The following is a 27747-nucleotide window of genomic DNA, read 5'->3' on the forward strand; positions in this document are numbered from 1 at the left end:
AGTGTTCACGTTTAACATGATTCATGGTGATGAGAAAAACCTTGATGATTAAACTGTACTGCACACTATTCTTTTTGATTTGTGCCCTAAACAAGAACTAAACAAGAACACGTTTCTGGCCTGGATTTTCTGTTTTTCTTCAGGTTTTTCTGCCCTCGTGCTGGTCAGTTTATGTGCAAATTGGCCAACATTGTGTATGAGATAGAAAGTGAGGGGAAATACAGAATAATGGACTGGGACAGCTTTCTCTTAAACAAATTACCCCAAAAGGAACCTGCAGGACATCTGTACAATATTGACGGCCCAGAAGGTTCCATCCGTCGTCTACGTAAACATAGTCAAGGTTTCATCCACCGCCAATAATTACAGTCCATGTGTGCAAACTAAACTGTAAAAACTTTTCTCATCTTTTAACGATTCCACATTTCCATATCACTGTGATTTAGTCCGCAGCAGTTTACACACAGCCGTTTATACAGAAGTGATAATGAACATAGAATTATTTTAGATTAGTGGTTTAAGGATGTGTGATACAGGGCAGCCAATCAGAACAGAGGCCATTTAACATATAGATGTCTTATATATACTGTAAAAATACATCATCCTTAATTCTAAGTGAAAAAGAGCAACTGGAAAATGGTCATGTGAAAATGATTAATGATTTTGTTTGTAAAAAAAAAAAAAAAAACTAAGACATGATGAGAGGAAATTAGACGAAAATACATATGAGGACTGAGTAAAGTGCTAAAAAATCTCCTAATCAGTGAATTAGAAATAGGGTTTAAAATATTAACATCATGTACTGTAGCTGTTTTCTTTTTTCTCTTCTTTTAGCAAGACTCGGCTCTTGTGTTAGAGTCAGAGATTCTTTGGTAACTTAGTGGTGTATAAACAGGTCAAAATAAAAATGCTAAATAAGTACAGACATATGTACATGTTCACATTTATTCATACAGTTTATACACAATTAAATGTACAATCAAATATATACATCATTGATAAATATTTTCACAAATTCATTTTTCTAATAAAATTGTACAAAATGTAAACAAAATAACAATCTCATTGAGATATATAACATTAAAGCCATATATGGCAACAACATGGCAATATTCTAAAATATCCCCCCCCCCCCCATTATATTATTTTCAATATTAAAGCTTCAAAATAGTCTGTTACAGACAGCTGCACCAGGTGATATTTGGGAAAACTAACAAACTTGTTACACATTTCCCAAGTATATTATAAAATAACTATTTAAAAAAATATATTAAAAATAATCATTAATAATTTTTCACTTTTGATTCCTTACAAGAGATTCAAGCTGTTATAATGTAAGTTTGAGGATGTATCTCCATATTAGAGGTAGCTGTAAAGGGATAAAGAGTTTAAAGTGTTCTTCTTTTTTTAATACAAATGTAATTGTGAGCAAATTGCTGTTGTATAAGAAGAATAAAACACTATGTGTCATGATGTGATTTCATCAGTGTGTAAAAGTTCCCAAACCAGACCCACTCATTATATTTGTTAGGTTGTACTGCATGACAAGTAAGTAGCAGTAACTAGCTTATTGTTAATAAGAATAATTAATTAGCCCTGCAACTTATTTGTGAATGTGCTGCACATTTGTAGCCAGTTGGACAATCCATCTTCATTTTTAAACATCCTGTTGTCTTAAGAATTATTTGACGATTAGGCCTTAGAAAAAAACAAACAGTTTAATCCTGTTTATTAGCTTCTTTCTTTCTGTCTCTTGCTCTGTGATGTCTACCATCACTGGCTGATACGCCTCATTTCAGACCATTTGAGTCTCTGCAGCTTTATAATCTGTTACTCATTTAAATAAGCCTTTAAATTTCTGAGACATTCCCTCTGATGCCTCTCCTTTTAGAGAAGCTCTCTCTGAACTTTCTCTGACAGTTTTCTCATAAACCTCTTCAAGCAGACTGTGAGTATCTGTGAGCTGTGAAAGTTTCTGTTGAAGATTCTCCATCTCTCTGTTCTTCTCCTCCATCTGTCTGCTGAAATCTTCCTGCATCTTTGTTTTTGAGGACAACATGTTTCTCTGGAGTTCAGGCAGGATGATCTTCATGAGCTTTCTCTCTGCCTCCATTCTGATCTCTCCTTCATACACCTCCCTGATCTCCTCCATCTCCTGCTTGTGCCTTTCCTCCATCTCTTTTCTCTCCCTCTCTCTCTTTTCTTTTAGTTTCTTCACCTTTCCTTCCATTTCTGTTCTTTTGTCTACCTCTCGTTTCAGCTCCCTCTCGAGTTCTTTCTTTTTCTCTTCATCCCTCTCTTCTTTCATCTTTCTCTCCAGTTCAGTTGTTCGATCATTAAGTTGTCTGATATCTCCTTCATGCTCCTCGATCACTCCCTCTATCTTTCTCAGAGAATCCTGCACCTCCTTCTCTATTTTTTCTTTTATGTCCTTCTCCTCTCTCTCTCTTTTCTCTTCTCTTTCCTTCAGAATCGTTGCTTCCATTGATCTGATCTGAGATTCTGTCTCCAGGTAGATGTCACTGCTGTAGAATTTCTCTCTGCTTCCTTCCACCATCTTCTCTATCTTCTCCAACAGCTCTGAGACCTGAGAACCATCTCCACTCTCATTAATGTTGAGACAGTGAAACCTGTTCCCACATTTCTCTACAAGTCTCTGGACCTCCTGGTCTCCTGATTGGATAAAGTCCTCAATGTTCTTCTTCTCACATTCATCAGTAACACTGAATATGATCATTGTGTTTCTCCAACATCTCTCTCCAAAGATCTCCTCCATTTTCTCCAGCATCCCTCTCTCCTCTCCTGTAGGCTGCTTTAGAGGTATGACCAGGAGGAAGGCGTGGGGTCCTGGAGCAGACAGACGGACACAGTGTCCCACGTCCTGTCTCAGCTTCTCCACAGGAAGTTCAGGGGAGAACCAGTCAGGCGTGTCCACCACAGTCACCTTCCTCCCAGCCACCTCCCCCTTTGTGCTCTCACTCTGCTGGGTGGCTGTAGATGTAGCTGTAGACGTAGCAGCCTGGTTCCTCTCCTCTCTGCCCAGGATGATGTTTCCTGTTACACTCTTCCCAGACCCCGTCCTCCCCAGCAGCACCAGCCTCAGTTCTGCTACAGGAACCGATGCTGGAGGATGTGGACTAGACGATTCTCCACCCACTGAAATGAACAAGAATGAATCATTTAATACAGAATCACTTACTACATTGTGGTGATGACGCTGTTCTATGGAGTATGGAGGCCGACTGCCTTTATATAACTCATACTCAAATTCCTCATCATGTTAGTGTCACTGTGATTGACGGAGGAAAGATTGATGTCGTCCATATCAAATGATTTTCTGTCACGCTGCTCAGAATCCTGAGATATTTAACATTTATAATTTTTACCTATTAGATATTTTTTCAGAATTTTTTATGTCCATGTTTTATATCAGCTTTATAATGTTGATGTTGTGACTGTAATAAAATTATAAATTTAAATCTGTCTGCTGCTTCTCTTTATATTCATCTCTTTTACCTCAAACTACTGTTGAGTTTCACATTAAACACAACAATCATTAATCACTCACAGTTTGGACGTTTTCCCTCCATACTGTGTCTTCTCCTGATTGGTGCTGCTGAGTCCTGAGTCTCTTCACTCACTAGGAAACATCAGAACCAGTCAGAATGAGAGACATTCTTCAGAAGGTAGAGTTAGACAGATGATATAATAAAGTTATGTCTTATACACTATAACTAACCCCTGTCACTGTTTAAATTACATTTCCTTATAATAACTGAAGAGTTGCACTATTAAGGATCATTACAGTATATTTATGTATTAATTTATTAATTGAATATTTAGAAACAATGACATTCTGAGAAACTTCTATAATTGTTTAATTTGACATATTACTCACTATTTGGAGGTAACACTTCCTTGCTGTTTCTTCTCCTGATGGAAGCTGATGATTCTGGATCTGTCTGTTCCTGCAGCTGCTTTGTTTTCTCCTCTAGAAGTTTGTCTTTCTCCTGAAGCTCTTTGTCTCTTCCCATTAGCTGTGTCTCTCTCTCAGTTAGAAGTCTGTCTTTCTCTTCAAGCTGTTGGTTTTTTTCTGCTAACTCAGATTTCTGTTGCTCCACTACGATCATCATGTCCTGTAGTTGTCTCTGCTTGTCCTGCAGTTCCTGTCCCAGTGTGTCCAGTTTATTTGTACTGGTTTCCAGTTCTTTCACCACATCCTCCAGTTGTCTCTCTTTGTCCTTCAATTGTGTCTGATTCTTTTCTATCGTTATATTTGATTTTCTCAATTCTTCTCTTACTTCACTGAGCTGTTTCTCCTTCTCTTCCAGTGTCTTGTCCTTCTTCTGAAGTGTTTGTGTATTTTCTGTCAGAAGTTTGTCTTTCTCCTGAAGCTCTTTGTCTCTTCCCATTAGCTGTGTCTCTCTCTCAGTTAGAAGTCTCTCTTTCTCTTCAAGCTGTTGTTTTTTTTCTGCTAACTCAGTTTTCTGTTGATTCTTCAGTTCTGAGATTTCCTTGTCTTTATTTCTCAGTAATTGCGATGCTCCGTCCAGTTCTTTACAAAATTGGGCAGGAAAGTGAGCTGAATGATTAATGTGGTCAGAACCAGAGAACAGCTACAGAAACAGTGTTTATTATGACTAAAGCCAAAATGACTATTTATAATTATTTAACATGTAAACCAAAGAGAGTAATGAGTTTAATAAGGAGAAACATTTTCTATTGTATTTTAGTTATTAATGATGTATTTTATACTGTTACTCATTATAACATTATATACAACTAACTGTAGTTTATATCTGAGATTTTACTGGTCCGTAAAATAAACTTTCTCTATAATAATAAAAAAACATGTAAATAATGTAAATAATATCTTGAATGGAGAATGTGAGAAGCTGTGAATTTCAGACTACAGGCTTACTGGAGATCTCGTTATTGAACACTTCAGGCTGTAAAGATGAACAGGTGTGTTTACTTTTGTACCTCCTTCCATACTCACCAGTCAGTAGAGCAGATTTCTCCATTTTCTTTCTCTCATCTTCTGACCATGTTCTATCTCTCTGAGGAAGTGAATAAAACAGTGTGAAGGTTTTATACATGACTCAATAATGTATGTAAATAAAGTGTTAAATTAACATGAAGTGTTTCTCTGTTCAGATAACTGTGTGTGTGTGTGTGTGTGTGTGTGTGTGTGTGTGTGTGTGTGTAATAACACACTGAGTTTGAATGCAGCCAGCTGAAGAACACAATCATTAAACACTAAACCATAGGTCACTAACAGGCGGACCGCGGTCCGGGTCCGGACCCAGAAGCTGTCCAATCCGGACCCGGACCTACAGCCAAAACAAAAGGTTATGATTTAAAACTTGACGAAACGCTTCTATTTTAACCGACGCAGCTTTTGCAGTCTTTGTGACTCAACAGTGCAAGACAGATGAGAGAGAATTAGAGTAAAGTTACACATGAAAGAAAGATAGCGATACATGTAGAAAACAAAAAGAGAGAAACAGACGAGTGAGACGGAGAAAGGGAGAGAAACAGAAGCGTGAGACGGAGAAAGGGAGAGAAACAGACGAGTGTGACGGAGAAAGGGAGAGAAACAGACGAGTGAGACGGAGAAAGGGAGAGAAACAGACGCGTGAGACGGAGAAAGGGAGAGAAACAGATGAGTGAAATGGAGACAGATTTCTGTTCACACTTCCCACTTCACCAGTGTGTCTCATATTAAAAGTGACAATGTGAAACGCCATTATGAGACAAAACATAAAGGTTTTGAACAAACATTTCCACTCAAATCTGAAGACAGCGTCCCTGAGACAGCTTTCCCAGGTCTGAGGGAAGTCGCCCTATACATCCTGACCATGTTTGGCTCTACATACAACTGCGAGGCAGCTTTCTCTACAATGAACATAATCAAAACTAAATATAGTTCCAGGGTCAGTAATGAGCACCTCCACATGTGTATGAGAGCGGCCCTGACTCCATTCAAGCCCAGGTTTAACCCTAACCCAAGCCAAGCTAGAGCTCAGTTCTCTCACTGAGATATAAAAGGGAAAGTTAAAGCACTTTATTTAAACAGACACAATTCTCTTATTTTTAAATGTAGCCCTACTTTTCTGTATTTAATGAGAGAACGTTCCAGACATTTACATCGATTTTTAAAGACACTGATTGTGTTTAATGTTATTTTATGTTCATTAGCTGACTTTTATTTGTTCACAATCGTCAGTCAGCGATGATCAAAGAACACAAGAAACACAGAAACTGAGAGAAATTTATGTTTTTATCCCAAAAGACCACCAGACTGATTAAATCCAACAATTTTTTTTAGGGGTGCCATTAATTTTAGCACAAAGATTTTAAGAAAACAGTTTTACTGTAACATTTTGTTAGTGTTGTAGGTTGTCTGCATCGATCCTCAAGTTAAACTGAACACGTGTTAAACCTTTTCTGTGTCACTTTAAATTGAATTTAAAGACAAAGTTTTCAGATAAACATCAAAGGAATGAAGGTCGTCATTTTTCTTACATTTATTTTGTTTATGTTTCCACAAAGTGTTTACACTCCTAGAAATAATAATTACATCATAACAACACCAGTAATAACAGCAGATTGCTAGCAAACAGTTTAACAACTGTGTTTCTAGAACAATCCAATGTGATTTTTTTATCCACAATAAACCATCACTGGGAGCCGGTTGCCATGGTAACTCATTTACCCCTCACTGATCACTGGTCTAATTATAACATAATATATGATTTTTTATGCTGCTATCATCAGTAAGACATTAATGAATGTAATATTTTATAACAGTTTACTCACCTGATAAACACAGAAGTCTTTAACTAAAGGAGGATGTGGGAAAAAAAGCACAATAAGTTTGTTGAGATTATTAAAAATGCATTGTAATTTTCAGTATTTCTGTATTTTATCCTGTAGTATTAGCTGTAAACATTCCTAAAAAGTCTGTTTTGATCCTGTACTGTATTGTTTCTCTTCTCTTTCTGCTCTTCAGGATCTTTCAGTATTAATGCAGTAAGAAACAAATTCCCCAGATGACTTACTTCCATTCTGTTCGAATCTCTTTCATGCAGCATTATCAAGTGTGACTCTCTAACTCACATCTCTCTGTAGTTCTGTTCACTACAGTAATGTTAGCCAGGATCAGTAACTTTAATAGAGAGTTATTGTTATCAAATCACATTCAAACAAAAACCTTCAGCTTTTTCTCTCTCAGTATCAGTGTGTAGGTCAGATTTCTGTGTCTGTACAACACTAAATGACAAACTAGACACCAGCATGATGAATGTTCTGTTAGAGATCACAGTCTGTTGTGTTCACTACACTATGCTCATGATGCTCAGTGGTACATAAACAAGTAAATACAAAATTAAATTAATATTAAATTCACTCTCACCTGTCTGTTCTTCTCCAGATTGTTTCTGTTTCTGTGAATACTAAAGTGTAAATGTGTTGTGAATGAGTTTAAAGATAAAGATAAATTATAAAATAAAGAAAAGAACTGTTACTTTGGTCATAAAACAGTTTCATTATCTTCCTAAACAAATCTAAGATCATAAAGGTTTAACAGTTAGCCATCAGTCAGTAAATCTACATAACATTCTGTTACACTGTGATCATCATCATCTGCTCACATTGGACAGATTCATCAGGTACAGAAACATAACTGTGGAGGGAAAAATCATGCAGCCAGAAACAAATTATTAATGTATGTGTATTTATACAACTGCTTCAAGACAAATATTAAATTGTTCTGATATCAGCACATGTAACTATAGAACATTGTATATGGAGAACATTAATGACTCATCAGTCCATTTAGATCTTCTCCCATACTGAGGTGTAGCTCCTTATTAGTGCAGGAGAAAATAAAGTGTAGGAGAGACATTCTGATGGAGTCTGTCAGTGGTGTGTGTTATATGCTGTGTGTTTGTTGTGTCTTTTACTCGACACGGTAAACGTCTCTGTACATTATTACACTGCAGTGAGGTTACACACAGGTGCATTGTGGGAAAGAAGCTGACTGATGGAAGTGGAATCTCACTTACTGATCAGACTCCTTCACATAAACATGATCTGAAAATCATCTTTATGTTTCTATTTGATTCCTGGATTAAAATGTAATATATGTGAGAAGTTTATAAAATATCAGCTTTTACTATTAGTGTGAAGTCGAGTTATTTACTTACCGAGTCTGTGAGAAGTATCATGTAAAACAACAGAGAGAAATGTAATGTTAGATAAAATACAATGAGAAAAACTTATGATTTACAGTCAGAACAGCTGATAAACAATCTTCACTCTGTGCTTTCAAAGATGTTCAGCTACAATTTTAACTATTTTAATAAAATTGAAGTTTATCTGTGTGTTTATCTGTCTATTGGATGAAGACTCTGAGGTCATGCTGGTGGATTTTTGTTCTGTGTCTCAGATCTCTACAGACTTTCACTGAGGTTTATGTTTAATCGTTATACATGGTGTTTATTCATTGTGTAGAAAATATCAGTTTCTTTACTCATCAATGTGACTGTCACAGTTTCTGAGCACAAGGTAAAAGAGCAAAACCTCTCACTTTCAACAAGAGCTAGTCTTTTTCCTAGCGTTATCCGGTTAGCTCACACTGTGACTCTGTCTGATTCTGCAGCAGTCTGATCACCGATGTCTCAGTGTAACTCTGATCATTCTGACTGCGCTCATTCAAACACAGCACACAGTCTACAGAACAAACTAGCAGCCCAATATTACCGAGCTTTGTGTGTTGCTTTGCTTCTCACTGCTATACGTTCAGCTTTTTCTCTCTCAGTATCAGTGTGTAGGTCAGATTTCTGTGTCTGTACAACACTAAATGACAAACTAGACACCAGCATGATGAATGTTCTGTTAGAGATCACAGTCTGTTGTGTTCACTACACTATGCTCATGATGCTCAGATATCTATGTGCTATTGCACTCTGAACACACAGCACAGTCTAATCTATTTCATCTGAACAATAAATATATTATTCATGCAGCATCAAGACATCACTAGCACAGAAAAGGGGTTTATACTCACATCTCATAGCCTGTGAAAGTAAATAAAACAGTGTGAAGATTTTATGCATGATTACAAATGTGAATTGTTCCATGTGAAAATGTGGAAAGTAACTGTTACTCTGGTTAAAACACAGCTGATGTGTGTCTTAATAAAAAAGAGGAAAACTAGACAACAATCAGTCATCACACACAGTAAATCTGTATCATGTAGCATTGTGCTAATATACCGCTAGTTCCCCTTAAGGAAGAGAAATATCTTGTGATTTATTGGAAAATCCTATTTTCTGATCTCTGCATGTCTTTACCAATATACAGTATGTCAGTATTTGTACATTTCCCCCTGTGTATTTTAAATATATTGTGAAATATTTTGTAATATATCTCTGTGCTATTGTAGTAGATAAAGGAATATACAGAATATCAGATTCTCACTTCCTTTAATTATAAACACAGACATTTATCAATGTAAAACCTGAACAGATAACAGAATGATGTTCTTTACTGCTGCCTCGTCTATATACTGGTTACGACAGCATGTGACATGTCGCAGTAGATTAGAGAAGATGCGTGATCTCCTTCTGTTTAATAAAAATGTACATTAACCCTGTTGTATAAGTTTGTACACCCTTTTCTAATTGCTAATGTGGCAGTGTTTCAGAATCGACCAATCACGTTCAAACTCTTGTTAAATACTCACTAGAAGATACCTGCTGTTAATTAAAGTGACTGATGGACACCAAATAAAGTACAGCTGTTCCTGTAGGATTGTTCACTTTAGTAACTGGAAAAGCCATGGGGCTGCAAAGAGCTGACAAAGCAGGTACAGGACCTCATTGTTGAGAAATATCAATTAGGAGAGGGTTACAAACAAATTTCAAGACACTAAATATACCATGGAACACTGGAAAGACAAAAATCAACACCATCTAAACCCTCTAAAATTATTCAGAAGACCATCAGAAGAAATCTGTTTGTGAGTGAGGATTTTTCTCCCAGCATAAATGGTTATGTTAGGAACCTGGGTGTCATTTTTGACACAGAACTTTGCTTTGACCGACAAGTAAATGCTGTTGTGAAATCATCCTTTCATCAGTTAAGGAAGTTGTCCAAGCTGAAATCTATTCTTTCCAGAAAAGACTTAGAATCTGTTGTTCGTGCTTTTATTTCTACGAGGTTGGACTATTGTAATGCCTTATACCTGGGTTTGAATGCATCTCTCATAGCTCGCCTTCAGTATGTTCAAAATGCTGCTGCTGTGCTTTTAACTGGCACTAAGAAGAGGGATCACATAACACCTGTGTTAATTTCTTTACACTGGCTTCTGGTGTTATATGGGATAGAATATATAAGGTCTTGATCATTGTGTATAAGGCCTTACATCAACAGGCTCCTGACTACATAAAATCTATGTTGAGCCCATACAAATCTTCTCGCTCTTTGAAAGCAAATGAGCATATGGTGTTGTCTGTTCTGCGAACACGGTTGAGGAGGAGTGGAGATCGTGCTTTCTCTGCGGCAGCTTCTGTGTTATGGAAAGGGCTACCGTTGTCTTTGATATCGACTCCCTCTTTTGGTAGTTTTAAAGGACAATTGAAGACTTTCCTTTTTTCTAAGGCTTTTACAGTATGATTGGTATGTTTTCCCGAGTTATTGTGTATGGTATTTTATGTATTTATTTTATTGTTAGTTTGGTGTGTTTTTATGATTATACTTTTAATGACTTATATAATGATTTTTACCATGTAAAGCACTTTGGTCCATTGTTATGGTGTTGAAACTGCTATACAAATAAATTTTGATTGATTGATTGAACATGATTCTTTGGGGCTGCTTTTCTTCAGCTGGAACTGGGGCTTTAATCAGACTGGAGGTAATAATGAATAGCTCCAAATACCAGTCAGTTTTGGTGCAAAACCTTTAGGGCTTCTGCTAACACACCTAAGATGAAGAGGAATGTCACCTTTCAGCAGGACAACGACCCGAAGCACAAACACAAATCAACAAAGGAACGACTTCATTAAAACAAGCACAAGGTTTAGGAATGGCCCAGTCAGAGTCCAGATCCAAATCCAATCTAAAATCTGTGGGGTGACCTGAAGAGGGCTGTGCACAGGAGATGCCCAGACAATATGACAGAGTCAGAATGCTTTTACAAGGAAGAAAGGCAAAATATTGCTGAGTCACGATGAGTTAAACTGATAACAACTCTCTTGTTATAACTCTTAATAAAGATTGAATGATGTGATAAAATCTAAAGGTGCTTCAAATAAGTATAAATTTAGGGGTGTGAACTTATACAACTGGGTTATTGTACATTTTCTTTGTTTTTTTACCTTAAAATAACTTTAATATATAAGTTGCGATTTCACTATGAAAGTGGAAAAGTTTCTGATATAATTTTTCTTGTTTTCATTTATTACACAACAAAAACCTGCAATTTCAACAGAAGTGTGTAAACTTTTTATATCTATTACAGATTTTAATGTTTCTATTTGATTCCTGGATTAAAATGTAATATATGTGAGAAGTTTAAAAAAATATCAGCTTTTACTATTAGTGTGAAGTCGAGTTATTTACTTACCCCTGTGAGAAGTATCATGTAAAACAACAGAGAGAAATGTAATGTTAGATAAAATACAATGAGAAAAACTTATGATTTACAGTCAGAACAGCTGATAAACAATCTTCACTCTGTGCTTTCAAAGATGTTCAGCTACAATTTTAACTATTTTAATAAAATAGAACAACAGATAGTGAATCATTATAAATAGTTTATATTAAATAATGAAAGACTTCATGAGGTGTTTTTACTCAGTGCAGTAACACAGATCTGTGATCAGCTGCTGAATAAAACACTCCATATGAAGTGAAAATGCTGAACATCACCATATTTTAACCCCATTTCTATCTGTATCAGGGAAAAATAAAGACAAGTTCTACTGTCTTCCATAAATGTCCATGTCTCCATGTTTCACAGAAGTGCTGCTTTGATTTGGATCATGAACAGTTTTCTTTTCACTTCACACTTTCCTCTTTTCATCACTCTGCTACAGCTTAGTCTTTGTCTCATCTGTCCATCATCTACTTTTTAACAAACTGGAATCTGCTCCTTTGCTCTTGAACTTTATCTGTGTGTTTATCTGTCTATTGGATAAAGACTCTGAGGTCATGCTGGTGGATTTTTGTTCTGTGTCTCAGATCTCTACAGACTTTCACTGAGGTTTATGTTTAATCGTTATACATGGTGTTTATTCATTGTGTAGAAAATATTGGAGTTTCTTTACTCATCATTGTGACTATCACAGTTTCTGAGCACAAGGTAAAAGAGCAAAACCTCTCACTTTCAACAAGAGCTAGTCTTTTTCCTAGCGTTATCCGGTTAGCTCACACTGTGACTCTGTCTGATTCTGCAGCAGTCTGATCACCGATGTCTCAGTGTAACTCTGATCATTCTGACTGCGCTCATTCAAACACAGCACACAGTCTACAGAACAAACTAGCAGCCCAATATTACCGAGCTTTGTGTGTTGCTTTGCTTCTCACTGCTATACGTTCAGCTTTTTCTCTCTCAGTATCAGTGTGTAGGTCAGATTTCTGTGTCTGTACAACACTAAATGACAAACTAGACACCAGCATGATGAATGTTCTGTTAGAGATCACAGTCTGTTGTGTTCACTACACTATGCTCATGATGCTCAGATATCTATGTGCTATTGCACTCTGAACACACAGCACAGTCTAATCTATTTCATCTGAACAATAAATATATTATTCATGCAGCATCAAGACATCACTAGCACAGAAAAGGGGTTTATACTCACCGAGCCAATCATCCTGTGAAAGTAAATAAAACAGTGTGAAGATTTTATGCATGATTACAAATGTGAATTGTTCCATGTGAAAATGTGGAAAGTAACTGTTACTCTGGTTAAAACACAGCTGATGTGTGTCTTAATAAAAAAGAGGAAAACTAGACAACAATCAGTCATCACACACAGTAAATCTGTATCATGTAGCATTGTGCTAATATACCGCTAGTTCCCCTTAAGGAAGAGAAATATCTTGTGATTTATTGGAAAATCCTATTTTCTGATCTCTGCATGTCTTTACCAATATACAGTATGTCAGTATTTGTACATTTCCCCCTGTGTATTTTAAATATATAGTGAAATATTTTGTAATATATCTCTGTGCTATTGTAGTAGATAAAGGAATATACAGAATATCAGATTCTCGCTTCCTTTAATTATAAACACAGACATTTATCAATGTAAAACCTGAACAGATAACAGAATGATGTTCTTTACTGCTGCCTCGTCTATAAAGTGGTTACGACAGCATGTGACATGTCGCAGTAGATTAGAGAAGATGCGTGATCTCCTTCTGTTTTTCTCTCTTTCACTCCCAAATCCCTCTCTCCTATGAAGGAAGTTTTAGAAATGAAGTGAAGGACTTCTGTTCTCAGGTCAGTCAGGTTGTCTTTATGCTGTGTGCATTAACACGACTTACTACCGTTAGCTTAAAGACACTAAACGCCAGGCCGAGTCGACTCTTCAGTGCTTTTTCTAAACATGGTGTGATTGTTACGCAGAGCGACTGATGACAATTATTCTGTCTACAAACACTGAAAAGTGTTAAAGCTGTGATTTATGTTTATTGTGTAACATTCTGATGGAGTCTGTCAGTGGTGTGTGTTATATGCTGTGTGTTTGTTGTGTCTTTTACTCGACACGGTAAACGTCTCTGTACATTATTACACTGCAGTGAGGTTACACACAGGTGCATTGTGGGAAAGAAGCTGACTGATGGAAGTGGAATCTCACTTACTGATCAGACTCCTTCACATAAACATGATCTGAAAATCATCTTTATGTTTCTATTTGATTCCTGGATTAAAATGTAATATATGTGAGAAGTTTATAAAATATCAGCTTTTACTATTAGTGTGAAGTCGAGTTATTTACTTACCCTCCCTGTGAGAAGTATCATGTAAAACAACAGAGAGAAATATAATGTTAGATAAAATACAATGAGAAAAACTTATGATTTACAGTCAGAACAGCTGATAAACAATCTTCACTCTGTGCTTTCAAAGATGTTCAGCTACAATTTTAACTGTTTTAATAAAATATAACAACAGATAGTGAATCATTATGTCAGAAAACTGAGGTGTCGTCATGTATTAAAACCCAGACCCAATCACAGTGAAGCTAAAAACACTGCATCAGTTACCTCAAAGTTAATACAGTGTTAGTAATAAAAATGTAACATGTTAAACTGTACTGTTATAATGTTCACAGGAATATTAATCTTATCATTGTTAGGAAAAAGTTTTAGAGCTTTGACTCATGAATTACTGATTTGAGCTGCAGTACGTTACTCATCTGAATGAAGAAGTTCGCTCTTATTCTCCACTCATTCTGTCAGTGCAGTTCATTTAAAAACTAGTGACTGGTTAACCTTAACAAGCTACTGCTAGTGTTATCTAAAATCATACACACAATAAATTAGTATGAATCTGAGTTAGTGTTAACTGCCTTAGTCAACCACATCAACACTGTCCTGTTAATTATCACCATATAAACCTTATAAAACATATTTATTGTAGGGAAAATATGGAGAAGATATTAAGATGAACTGAGCTCATAAAAATGACTGTGGAGCTGTAAATTAAATGAAAGTTTGGATCATGTTCCATTCACTAACATGGGAACCACAGGAGTTAATTATTGTACTGCAGATAGCCACTAGAGGGCGGCAGAGGCATTTTGGCTTCACATTATTTTCTTTATGGGATTCAGCTTGTGTGTTCTGTACATGTGAGTTTGAATTATGTGATAAAATGTTGTAGAGATTTTAATCTATTTAAAATAGTGAGTGTGTTTGTGTGATATCGATTCTTCCCTGATTAATACTTTCTATTTTAAAATATAGTGATAAATGACAATCATTCAGAAGCACTAACCTAGAGCTCTGAGCACCAAGACAGATTTGGATCAGATCACATGTAACATGTATATAAATGAAAAGAGTCCATTTTAAGACACACAGAAACAGTTCATTAGGAACCTGCAGTCTGGCTGAATTCATTCATACTGGTAAAAATCTTTGTGTGTAAACACGACTAATGAAAGATGAGAGTCTACATTGTAGTGGGAGTCGTTCAGTTTCTCATTTCATGTTATTAACACAGTTACAAGGACAATACAGTTTGTGTTCTCCAGGTCTGTACCTTACTGTGCTAGTTTTAAAACAAATCATGTTGGAAAAGTCCAACACTACAACCTGTAACTCCTGATATTAGTCTCCACTCTGAATTTACAGACTTACAGAAGTAGAGAAATACAAACACAGCATGTTAGCAGGAGCTAAGCTGACTACATGACGAGCTAATCTGTGTTCTCTGGACTGTTATACATCTCACATTAGTCACTAGACAGATATACTTACACCAAAAGTCTTAATCATCAGCCAGACTGTGTTTTTTCCTCTACCTTTAACCTAAATGTGTGTAGTTTGGTTCTCAGTGCTGTATTTGACAGTGATGTAGTCTGATCTACTGGATATACAGAAACTGTAATAATTTAAATGTCACATTTAGTGTGTTATTTAATTTTCTTTCTGATGTAAAAAAGTCTCATTTTAGTTTAAACTGATATTCAGTCAATCTCTGATTAATAGATAAATAAAGTTAGATAAATAAATCCCTAGTTACTTCATATTTGTACAAGCTGCTGCTTTTAAGCCCTTGTGCAGGTGTGTAGAAGAGTGAAAAATAGAGTTACTGTTAATTCACCTCAAATGATCTTCACTCCACATTAGCAGCCTGTATACTGAATCTCACACTGAATACTGAGTGTGTTTATGTACTGAGATGAGAAGCACAGATGATGATGTGGAGTTTATACAGTGTGGAGATCAGGAACACTTACACATAAATACTGTAATCTCTTCTGTTCTGTCTCCATCAGTGACCTGACAGAGGTAATATCCATCATCTGACTCTGTACAGTTTCTCAGCTGTAAGGAGACGTTTCCTCTCTCCAGCTCCTGAGTGAACAGACTCACTCTGCCCTCATAACCTCTCCCCTCTGTCACCTTACTGTTCTTATAAACACAAACACAGTCTGTCTCCTTAAACCACCGGATCTCCAAGTCAACAGCACTGATTTCAGGAGACAGACGACATGAGAGAGTGACAGCAGAGGGATTATACCACTCTGTATTACTGGGACCAATGAGTTTAAACTCATCTGTGTGGGAAAACACACACACACACACACACACACACACACACACACACACACACACACACACACACAATTAGATTAATCTTCAATCTTCAAATTATATTTATAAATTCATTCCTTGAAATATAACTTACTGCTTGCAGTCGCCATCTTTATCTCTTTCTGTAGATTCAGACTAATAAAATCCTAAACACACACAAACACACACACACACACACAGAGAGAGAGAGAGAGAGAGAGAGAGAGAGAGAGAGAGAGAGAGAGAGTCCTCATGTTTAACACAAATACATGATAAGAAGGTAAGGAATTACACACAATTGGATTAGTTTGAGATTAGCTTGTACTTTAGCATGATGCTAACTCCTCTTACCTTTCCTGTTCCTCATATAAACACATCTGATACTTTAACTGAAGTGTTTCCACATTTCAGAGCGCCACATATTCGGTATTTAACTCATTAGGGTTTAAACACCGTGTTTAAAATGTCCCCTGTCTACATATACACATATATTCCTCCTGTATCAGTCCGTTACAGCAGGAAGTGTAATGGCGCAGTGACTCTGTCTGAGAGTCGAAAACTATTTTCACTTTCACCTTCATTACAGAGAACTGAGACAAAGCTCCGCCCCTTCGCCTCTGATAACCACGCCCCCTGGTTCAGCCTTATTGGTTTTTATTATATACATGTATAATAAAAATAACAATAATAACAATAATAACAACAACAACAACAATAATAATAATAATAATAATAATAATAATAATAATAATAATAATACAAATAAATAGATATACATTTTGAAAATTCCCAAAGTCTAAAGCTGCCTGTCTGTCCATCTTTCTTTTCATTCTTTGTGTCTCTCAGTATTTCTTTTCCCATCTTTCAAATTATCTACCTAAATCATTTTTTCTATGTTTTCTATTTTCTGTCTTCTAAATCGTCTCCTCCCCTTCCATTGGCGGACAAAGATGGTGACGTCACTTCTTCCGAGAGATTTGATTGGCGCGCTGTGGGCGTGTCCCTCTTTGATGTGCAGGCATTTGCTGAGAAAGATGGAGAAGTAGAAAGATGCAGTAAACGACACAGAGCCTGAAAAGTCAACGAGCTCTAATGTTTTTCCCCGAAACACTGCCGCTAATTTCCTGTGTTTATTTCTCCGTTTATGAGAAGTCCGTATTTCACCTTTTTGTCACTATTTCTATAGTTTGTGATGTGTGTATTTATTTATTATTGTGTGCTCTGTGGGGCTGCTTTCTGCTCCCTTAATGTTCTTCTTAAGACTATAGTTTGTACCACGGACTCCATCTGTATCTTTAATGCACAGGCTCTGGTGTGAATTTTAACCCTCTGCAGTGGATTGTGTGATTGCAGAAGTGTGATTATTGTTTTTAACATTTATAACAGTGCTGTGAAAACTACGGCCCGTTGGTCTGTTTAATCCGTCAAATATTTACACAATTGTCCTAAAGACGCATTAATTTCTCCTTTTTTCCTGCAATACACTGCGTGTTAGTTGATTCCACTAGATGGCGCACTACAAACACTACTGACGTGTTAAATCCGAGTCTGTCGTCTCTACACACAGATCATCATTCTTCACTTTTCTTATTGCATTCAGACCTACTTTATAAACCAAATGGACCACAGAAAATAAACGTCCACGCTGAGTGTCGAGTCTTTAATAAAGAATAAACAGATCAATATTTTTTTTAACAAAGTCTGAATTTACCAAGAAACTGCTGCAGTTTTCAAAAGATACAACATCAGATGTCACTTTTCCTCCCAGCATGTAAACTACACTAGAAACCAGTCAATACAAGAAAGGTTTCACATGTCATTTATATTAGTTTATGTCCTATATTATGAATAGAAATAAACCTGAGCTCATAAACATGACTGTGGAGCTGTAACTGAAAGTTTGGATCATGTTCCATTCACTAACATGGGAACTGGAGGAGTTAATAATTGTACTGCAGACAGCCACTAGAGGGCGACAGAGGCATTTTGGCTTCACATTTAACCCCTGGTACGATGTCCACACTTACAGACAGTCAGTGGTGTGATTATTTTCTTTATGGGATTCAGCTTGTGTGTTCTGTACATGTGAGTTTCATCTACACTCTTAATACGAATGTGTAGAAAAATTACACAAATTATGTGTAGCGCTCCACTATACACATTTTGTGTCAAATAGAATTAAAATTGTGTTTGAATTATTCAGCTGTTTTACACAGTAGTTACGTGTGGATTAAAATGAACACATCTTATTCATTTGTCACAGCATTTAACACACTGTGTATAGATTGATCTGCTTTAACATCACACACATTCAGTGTAACTTAGATCTTTTTCTTTCATGTCACATATTTAATTTTAGTCAGATTTCATGAACAGCAGTGTGATTATCATCCTGTGATAATCACATCATAATCAAACTGTAATGATGGTCAAAGTCATTTTTTGTGCGACTCGTTAACGGAATACGTGCCACTTTTAAATCGCTCGTGATCGTCAAATAACCGCCTTTAACAAAGGAGAAGACGAACTTCTGAGGTAAATTACTCTTGAAATGTTTCCTAACATTAATATTAAAATATCCTAATATTAACTTTAGATGCTCTCTCTCTCTCTCTCTCTCTCTCTCTCTCTCTCTCTCTCTTCTTTTAGTTCCTCCACCGTTTCTTGCATTGATGTCCTTCTCTTCACCTCTAGATGCAATTCCAGTGCTCTTTTTCTCTTCATCTTTCTCTCCAGTCTGATGTCTCCTTCATGCTCCTGAATCACTCCCTCTACCTTTCTCAGAGAATCCTGCACCTCCTTCTCTGAAAGGATCTGCAGAAAAATTGTACTTGCATTAATAATGAATTTCTGCCGTTAAGTCACGTGGATTATTTTAATTTTCAAACCTATGAAACTGATTTTTAAAATATAGAAGACTTCCTTTCACTTAACGATGACCGTATCAGTGGTTAACATTTGAGAACATCACACACACACGATTAAAAATCTAAATATTAATACACACTAAACCAGGTCTGAAATCACATAGACAATCATTACCTAAAATATACATGTTAAACTTTTTTATTTAATGTTTTATAAACGTGTGATTCATATTAAAACCACTTGACATGGATGAGGGTGTAATGTATTATGTAACCCTCCATTTCTCTCTCTTTCTTCTTAAGCAGGTCTCTTGCAGCTTTTTGTAGGTCATCTTTCCCAGCACTTCTCTTTTATGATAGCTAAAACAAATTCATGACAGGAAGTAGATCGACCATTTTAAATGCATTATTGATGATACATGAGAACAGAAAGTACAGATTTTATTCATAACATGTTGATGTACCACGTAAACATAGACAAAGTTTCATCCACTGCTAATAATTACAGTCCATGTGTGCAAATTAAACTGTAAAACCTTTTCTCATCTTTTAACGATTCCACATTTCCATATCACTGTGATTTAGTCCACAGCAGTTTACACACAGCCGTTTATACAGAAGTGATAATGAACGTAGAATTATTTTAGATTAGAGGTTTAAGGATGTGTGATACAGGGCAGCCAATCAGAACAGAGGACATTTAACATATAGATGTCTTATATACACAGTAAAAAATACATCATCCTTAATTCTAAGAGAAAAAGAGCAACTGGAAAATGGTCATGTGAAAATGATTAATTATTTTTCCTCATCTTCTTCTTCTTCTTTCTGCTTTTCCCTTCAGGGGTCACCACAGTGAATCATCTCTCTCCACCTATCCCTATCTTCTGCATCCTCAACACTTCCACCCACTAGCTTCATAGCCTCATTAATTACATCCATATACCTCCTCTTTGGCCTTCCTCTTTGCCTCCTGCCTGGCAGCTCCATGTCCAACATTCTCCTACCAATATACTCACTCTCCCTCCTCTTAACATGTCCAAACCATCTTAATCTGCCCTCCCTAACTTTGTCCCCCAAACGTCCAACATGAGCTGTCCCTCTGATGTACTCGTTCCTAATCCTGTCCAATCTCGTCACTCCCAAAGAGAACCTCAACATCTTCAGCTCGGCTACCTCTAGCTCTGACTCCTGTCTCTTCTTCAGTGACACTGTCTCTAAACCATACAGCACGGCCGGTCTCACCACTGTCCTGTACACCTTCCTTTTCCTCATGATGAGAGGAAATTAGAGGAAAATAGATATGAGGTTGTAAAGTGCTAAAAAATCTCCCAATTAGCGAATTAGAAATAGGGTTTAAAATATTAACATCATGTACTGTAGCTGTTTTCTTTTTTCTCTTCTTTTAGCAAGACTCGGCTCTTGCGTTAGAGTCAGAGATTCTTTGGTAACTTAGTGGTGTATAAACAGGTCAAAATAAAAATGCTAAATAAGTACAGACATATGTACATGTTCACATTTATTCATACAGTTTATACACAATTAAATGTACAAATATATACATCATTGATAAATATTTTTAAAAATTCATTTTTCTAATAAAATTGTACAAAATGTAAACAAAATAACAATCTCATTGAGATATATAACATTAAAGCCATATATGGCAACAACATGGCAATATTATAAAAATGTTTTGAGTTTTACAAAGTTTATAAAGTCTGACAAACCTGCTAGATATTTGTAAGGATCACAGATATGTTGCTTCATGATGATTTATTTTCCCCCCATTGAATTATTTACAATATTAAAGCCTCAAAATAGTCTGTTACAGTCAGCTGCACCAGGTGATATTTGGGAAAACTAACAAATTTGTTACACAAATTTTACACAAAAGTCTTAATAAAGTTCTCTGGTTGATTGTTAAGTTATAAAATATAAGAGCGCTGATCTCAAGTCACAATAAAAGAATTATGTGACGATGTGTGATTTTTCACTGCAGCAGCAAAATAGAGCTCAAAGTCATAAATGCAGCGTAAACTCGTCTTAAACCTGCTGCTGGTTCTGATATGTTACACTCATCACTGTTGTCCTGTAGACTTCTTCCCTGAGTCTGAGATGTTCTGTGAGCTGTGAAAGTTTCTGTTGAAGATTCTCCATCTCTCTGTTCTTCTCCTCCATCTGTCTGCTGAAATCTTCCTGCATCTTTGTTTTTGAGGACAACATGTTTCTCTGGAGTTCAGGCAGGATGATCTTCATGAGCTTTCTCTCTGCCTCCATTCTGATCTCTCCTTCATACACCTCCCTGATCTCCTCCATCTCCTGCTTGTGCCTTTCCTCCATCTCTTTTCTCTCCCTCTCTCTCTTTTCTTTTAGTTTCTTCACCTTTCCTTCCATTTCTGTTCTTTTGTCTACCTCTCGTTTCAGCTCCCTCTCGAGTTCTTTCTTTTTCTCTTCATCCCTCTCTTCTTTCATCTTTCTCTCCAGTTCAGTTGTTCGATCATTAAGTTGTCTGATGTCTCCTTCATGCTCCTCGATCACTCCCTCTATCTTTCTCAGAGAATCCTGCACCTCCTTCTCTATTTTTTCTTTCATGTCCTTCTCCTCTCTCTCTCTTTTCTCTTCTCTTTCCTTCAGAATCGTTGCTTCCATTGCTCTGATCTGAGATTCTGTCTCCAGGTAGATGTCACTGCTGTAGAATTTCTCTCTGCTTCCTTCCACCATCTTCTCTATCTTCTCCAACAGCTCTGAGACCTGAGAACCATCTCCACTCTCATTAATGTTGAGACAGTGAAACCTGTTCCCACATTTCTCTACAAGTCTCTGGACCTCCTGGTCTCCTGATTGGATAAAGTCCTCAATGTTCTTCTTCTCACATTCATCAGTAACACTGAATATGATCATTGTGTTTCTCCAACATCTCTCTCCAAAGATCTCCTCCATTTTCTCCAGCATCCCTCTCTCCTCTCCTGTAGGCTGCTTTAGAGGTATGACCAGGAGGAAGGCGTGGGGTCCTGGAGCAGACAGACGGACACAGTGTCCCACGTCCTGTCTCAGCTTCTCCAGAGACAGTTCAGGAGAGAACCAGTCAGGCGTGTCCACCACAGTCACCTTCCTCCCAGCCACCTCCCCCTGTGTGCTCTCACTCTGCTGGGTGGCTGTAGATGTAGCTGTAGACGTAGCAGCCTGGTTCCTCTCCTCTCTGCCCAGGATGATGTTTCCTGTTACACTCTTCCCAGACCCCGTCCTCCCCAGCAGCACCAGCCTCAGTTCTGCTACAGGAACCGATGCTGGAGGATGTGGACTAGACGATTCTCCACCCACTGAAATGAACAAGAATGAATCATTTAATACAGAATCACTTACTACATTGTGGTGATGACGCTGTTCTATGGAGTATGGAGGCCGACTGCCTTTATATAACTCATACTCAAATTCCTCATCATGTTAGTGTCACTGTGATTGACGGAGGAAAGATTGATGTCGTCCATATCAAATGATTTTCTGTCACGCTGCTCAGAATCCTGAGATATTTAACATTTATAATTTTTACCTATTAGATATTTTTTCAGAACTTTTTATGTCCATGTTTTATATCAGCTTTACAATGTTGATGTTGTGACTGTAATAAAATTATAAATTTAAATCTGTCTGCTGCTTCTCTTTATATTCATCTCTTTTACCTCAAACTACTGTTGAGTTTCACATTAAACACAACAATCATTAATCACTCACATGTTGGACGATTTCCATCCATACTGTTTCTTCTCCTGATTGGTGCTGCTGAGTCCTGAGTCTCTTCACTCACTAGGAAACATCAGAACCAGTCAGAATGAGAGACATTCTTCAGAAGGTAGAGTTAGACAGATGATATAATAAAGTTATGTCTTATACACTATAACTAACCCCTGTCACTGTTTAAATTACATTTCCTTATAATAACTGAAGAGTTGCACTATTAAGGATCATTACAGTATATTTATGTATTAATTTATTAATTGAATATTTAGAAACAATGACATTCTGAGAAACTTCTATAATTGTTTAATTTGACATATTACTCACTTTTTGGAGGTAAAAGTTCCTTGCTGTTTCTTCTCCTGATGGAGGCTGATGATTCTGGATCTGTCTGTTCCTGCAGCTGCTTTGTTTTCTCCTCTAGAAGTTTGTCTTTCTCCTGAAGCTCTTTGTCTCTTCCCATTAGCTGTGTCTCTCTCTCAGTTAGAAGTCTGTCTTTCTCTTCAAGCTGTTGGTTTTTTTCTGCTAACTCATATTTCTGTTGTTCCACTACGATCATCGTGTCCTGAAGTTGTCTCTCTTTGTCCTGCAGCTCCTGTCCCAGTGTGTCCAGTTTATTTGTACTGGTTTCCAGTTCTTTCAACACATCCTCCAGTTGTCTTTCTTTGTCCTTCAATTGTGTCTGATTCTTTTCTATCGTTATATTTGATTTTCTCAATTCTTCTCTTACTTCACTGAGCTGTTTCTCCTTCTCTTCCAGTGTCTTGTCCTTCTTCTGAAGTGTTTGTGTATTTTCTGTCAGAAGTTTGTCTTTCTCCTGAAGTTGTTCATCTCTTTCTGTGAGTTTATTTTTACTAGTTTTCACTTCTTCCACCACACTCACCAGTTGTCTCTCTTTGTCCTGCAGCTCCTGTCCCAGTGTGTCCAGTTTATTTGTACTGGTTTCCAGCTCTTTATCTGTGTTCTTCAGCTGTGTTTCTTTCTCCTTCAGCAGTTTGTTCAGATTCTCTAGTTGTGTGTTTTTCTCCTCCACGTGTCGCTGACTGTCTTCTAACACCTTCATTGTTTTGTCCAGTTCAGCTCTTGTCTGTTTGAGCTGTTTCTCCTTCTCTTCCAGTGTCTTGTCCTTCTCCTGAAGTGTTTGTGTATTTTCTGTCAGAAGTTTGTCTTTCTCCTGAAGCTCTTTGTCTCTTTCCATCATCTGTTCAGTGACATTTTTAAGTGTTTTATTTGTTTCCATTAACACTGCATCTCTCTCAGAAAGAGTCTTCTTATTAGTCTCTAAACTTTCTTTGAGAACCTTCAGCTCTTCATTTTTCTTATTTAATTCTTCATCCTTCTTCACAAATGTTTTCTCCATTTCTTCCACTTGTATTTGTGTCGTCTGTATCTGTGTGTCTTTCACTTTCAGTTGTTGATCTCTCTCCTGTAGAGCTCTTTCTCTCTTCTGTAGCTCCTCAGTTGTTCTGTCCAGTTCCTGTTTTATTGTTTTCAGCTCGTTTTCAGTTTCTTCCAAGTGTCTGATCGTCTCTTTCAATTTATCAAAATTATATTCTAAAAAAAAAAATTAAAGTGTAAATAAAGTGTAGACAGAACAAAGTTTTCAGAAAACATTAATATAAATCAATATAATATAAACACTTTTTTATTTTTGGTGACCTTCACAGTTATTCATTCAGAAGAGAAAAAAGATTAAAGAAAAGCTTTATGATATAAAGTCCTGTGAAAAAAAAAATGATGCCCTCATTTAATTCTATGTTTAATTTTTCCATGTAACAATTTTCTGGTCCTCACCAACGTCTGTAGACGAACAAATAACCTCAGGTGGTATCAAAAAACACAAAAGCTTTCAATACTCATTTTCTCCAAAAAGTCCAGAAACATTCAGAAACCAGGAAGAAAAATTCAAGAACATCCTAAAATTCAGAAGAACCACATTAACTTAAAATAAATGTTTTTAGTCTCTCACATCATTCTGGAGAAATTTTGGCCCACTGTTCTTTATAACACTGCTTCAGGTCATAGATGTTTGAGGGCATGTGTTTATGCACAGCTCTCTTAAGATCCTGACAAAGCATCTCAATGAGGTTGAGGTGTGGACTTCACCATACCAACACACTGACTTGTCCTTCTGTAGACATTCACGTGTTGATGTTTTCATCATTATCTGGTTCAATGTGGAGCTCATTGTTGTCATCTTTGTGACTGATAAACAAGCCTGAATCATCACCCATCCATCAGCATGCTTGACAGTTGGTATGAGGTGTTTGTGTTGAAACACTGAGTTTAATAATCGACAAACATGGCGCTGTGTATTATTAGCAAACTTCTCCAAAGTATATTGTTCAGACTTTTTGTGTTTTTGATGTCATGAACATAAACATTTAATGAGCTTAAAGAGGCCTTTAGGTCACATGATGTAACTATTGGCTTTTCTTTAGATCTCTGAGCACTAAATGGTCTGATTTTGGACTGAGGTTGATGTCCATTTGTCTTTCCAGAACACCAAACTGGCACAAGATCTGCTTTTTAAAAGTTAGTCACTCTTCTTGCAGATCTCAGGCTTTTCATTAGTAAAACCTGGCTGCTAATTACTCTCTTAATTACTTTGTGATTATTTTTTCCCACCTGCTTTCTGATTGTTAGTTTAATTTCTGGGTATAAAAATGACTACATACAGGTGACAAAGCAGGAAACAGAACAATAGGAGTGACGTGACACAACACACATGCTGTAGGAAACATGCTGTAGGAAAACACACTGGAATTGTCCCAGTAGCTCCTGACAGCAACTTACAAATGTACCGAGCAGGTTTAGGGTTAAGGGTCTTGCTCTAGGACTACATTTATTAACCAAAACTAATGAACCTTTTTAATTATCAATTATTTGTATTCACTGATAATTTACCTGTGATTTCCACCCAGAAATATTTAGATTATTCACTGTAATCAGGTTAAATTTGAAATTCACACAGAAACAGTGACATGCAGTGTGAATTTTTAACACCATGATAAATTTCACACAGTCTCTATAATGTGTAAATAATATCTTGAATGGAGAATGTGAGAAGCTGTGAATTTCAGACTACAGGCTTACTGGAGATCTCGTTATTGAACACTTCAGGCTGTAAAGATGAACAGGTGTGTTTACTTTTGTACCTCCTTCCATACTCACCAGTCAGTAGAACAGATTTCTCCATTTTCTTTCTCTCATCTTCTGTCCATTTTCTGTCTCTCTGAGGAAGTGAATAAAACAGTGTGAAGGTTTTATACATGACTCAATAATGTATGTAAATAAAGTGTTAAATAAACATGAAGTGTTTCTCTGTTCAGATCACTGTGTGTGTGTGTGTGTGTGTGTGTGTGTGTGTGTAATATTACTAACAGTACACACTGAGCTGATTGAGGTTGATTTAAACTGATATTGTATTCAGTAACACACTGAGTTTGAATGCAGCCAGCTGAAGAACACAATCATTAAACACTAAACTGAACCTTACAGGAGAGAGAAAAAAAATCATCTCCATGAGAATCAAGATGTTTGGTCTCATTTCTGCTGTGGTGACGTCACACAATATCACAATGAAGTCATGTTCTTATGCATCATAATCCACTGGTCCAGACATTTACATCTATTTTTAAAGACACTGATTGTGTTTAATGTTATTTTATGTTCATTAGCTGACTTTTATTTGTTCACAATCGTCAGTCAGCGATGATCAAAGAACACAAGAAACACAGAAACTGAGAGAAATTTATGTTTTTTATCCCAAAAGACCACCAGACTGATCACCTCCAACAATTTTCATTAGGGGTGCCATTAATTTTAGCACAAAGATTTTAAGAGAAATGTTTTAGTGTAACTTCATTTTGTTAGTGTTGTAGGTTGTCTGCATCGATCCTCAAGTTAAACTGAACACGTGTTAAACCTTTTCTGTGTCACTTTAAATGGAATTAAAGACAAAGTTTTCAGATAAACATCAAAGGAATGAAGGTCGTCATTTTTCTTACATTTATTTTGTTTATGTTTCCACAAAGTGTTTACACTCCTAGAAATAATAATTACATCATAACAACACCAGTAATAACAGCAGATTGCTAGCAAACAGTTTAACAACTGTGTTTCTAGAACAATCCAATGTGATTTTTTTATCCACAATAAACCATCACTGGGAGCCGGTTGCCATGGTAACTCATTTACCCCTCACTGATCACTGGTCTAATTATAACATAATTAATGATTTTTTATGCTGCTATCATCAGTAAGACATTAATGAATGTAATATTTTATAACAGTTTACTCACCTGATAAACACAGACATCTTTATATACAGGAGGATGTGGGGAAAAAAGCACAATAAGTTTGTTGAGATTATTAAAAATGCATTGTAATTTTCAGTATTTCTGTATTTTATCCTGTAGTATTAGCTGTAAACATTCCTAAAAAGTCTGTTTTGATCCTGTACTGTATTGTTTCTCTTCTCTTTCTGCTCTTCAGGATCTTTCAGTATTAATGCAGTAAGAAACAAATTCCCCAGATGACTTACTTCCATTCTGTTCGAATCTCTTTCATGCAGCATTATCAAGTGTGACTCTCTAACTCACATCTCTCTGTAGTTCTGTTCACTACAGTAATGTTAGCCAGGATCAGTAACTTTAATAGAGAGTTATTGTTATCAAATCACATTCAAACAAAAACCTTCAGCTTTTTCTCTCTCAGTATCAGTGTGTAGGTCAGATTTCTGTGTCTGTACAACACTAAATGACAAACTAGACACCAGCATGATGAATGTTCTGTTAGAGATCACAGTCTGTTGTGT

General features: G+C 36.6%; 3 protein-coding genes across 5 annotated transcripts in view; all 3 read right to left on the reverse strand.

Annotated features, from left to right (window-relative positions):
- The window catches only part of LOC132841176 (calponin homology domain-containing protein DDB_G0272472-like), a 102535-nt gene that overhangs the window by 73818 nt on the left and 970 nt on the right, over nucleotides 1–27747 (reverse strand). The window contains exon 3 of the mRNA XM_060863420.1: nucleotides 6823–6845. Coding sequence (XP_060719403.1) covers nucleotides 6823–6845 — 23 coding nt within the window. The remainder of the gene's footprint in view (nucleotides 1–6822; nucleotides 6846–27747) is intronic.
- LOC132841173 (calponin homology domain-containing protein DDB_G0272472-like) lies at nucleotides 1137–5325 on the reverse strand. Its single transcript, XM_060863414.1, has 4 exons — nucleotides 5000–5325; nucleotides 3899–4555; nucleotides 3569–3640; nucleotides 1137–3156 (listed from the first exon to the last, which is right to left on the reverse strand). Exons 1-4 carry the CDS (start codon nucleotides 5097–5099, stop codon nucleotides 1835–1837), a joined length of 2151 nt encoding a protein of 716 aa, XP_060719397.1. The 5' UTR covers nucleotides 5100–5325; the 3' UTR covers nucleotides 1137–1834.
- Nucleotides 20697–27738, reverse strand: LOC132841165 (trichohyalin-like). 3 transcript variants are annotated; one of them, XM_060863398.1, is made up of 5 exons: nucleotides 27233–27738; nucleotides 26103–26163; nucleotides 23256–24482; nucleotides 22926–22997; nucleotides 20697–22513 (listed from the first exon to the last, which is right to left on the reverse strand). In XM_060863398.1, exons 2-5 carry the CDS (start codon nucleotides 26125–26127, stop codon nucleotides 21237–21239), a joined length of 2601 nt encoding a protein of 866 aa, XP_060719381.1. In that variant the 5' UTR covers nucleotides 26128–26163; nucleotides 27233–27738; the 3' UTR covers nucleotides 20697–21236. The 3 variants fall into 3 exon arrangements, with proteins under 3 accessions (XP_060719381.1, XP_060719379.1, XP_060719380.1); XM_060863396.1 differs by lacking the exon at nucleotides 27233–27738 and having other exon boundaries at nucleotides 26103–27177; XM_060863397.1 differs by lacking the exons at nucleotides 22926–22997; nucleotides 27233–27738 and having other exon boundaries at nucleotides 26103–27179.

The sequence above is a fragment of the Tachysurus vachellii genome, chromosome 26, assembly GCF_030014155.1.
Source record: "Tachysurus vachellii isolate PV-2020 chromosome 26, HZAU_Pvac_v1, whole genome shotgun sequence".
NCBI lineage: Eukaryota > Metazoa > Chordata > Actinopteri > Siluriformes > Bagridae > Tachysurus > Tachysurus vachellii.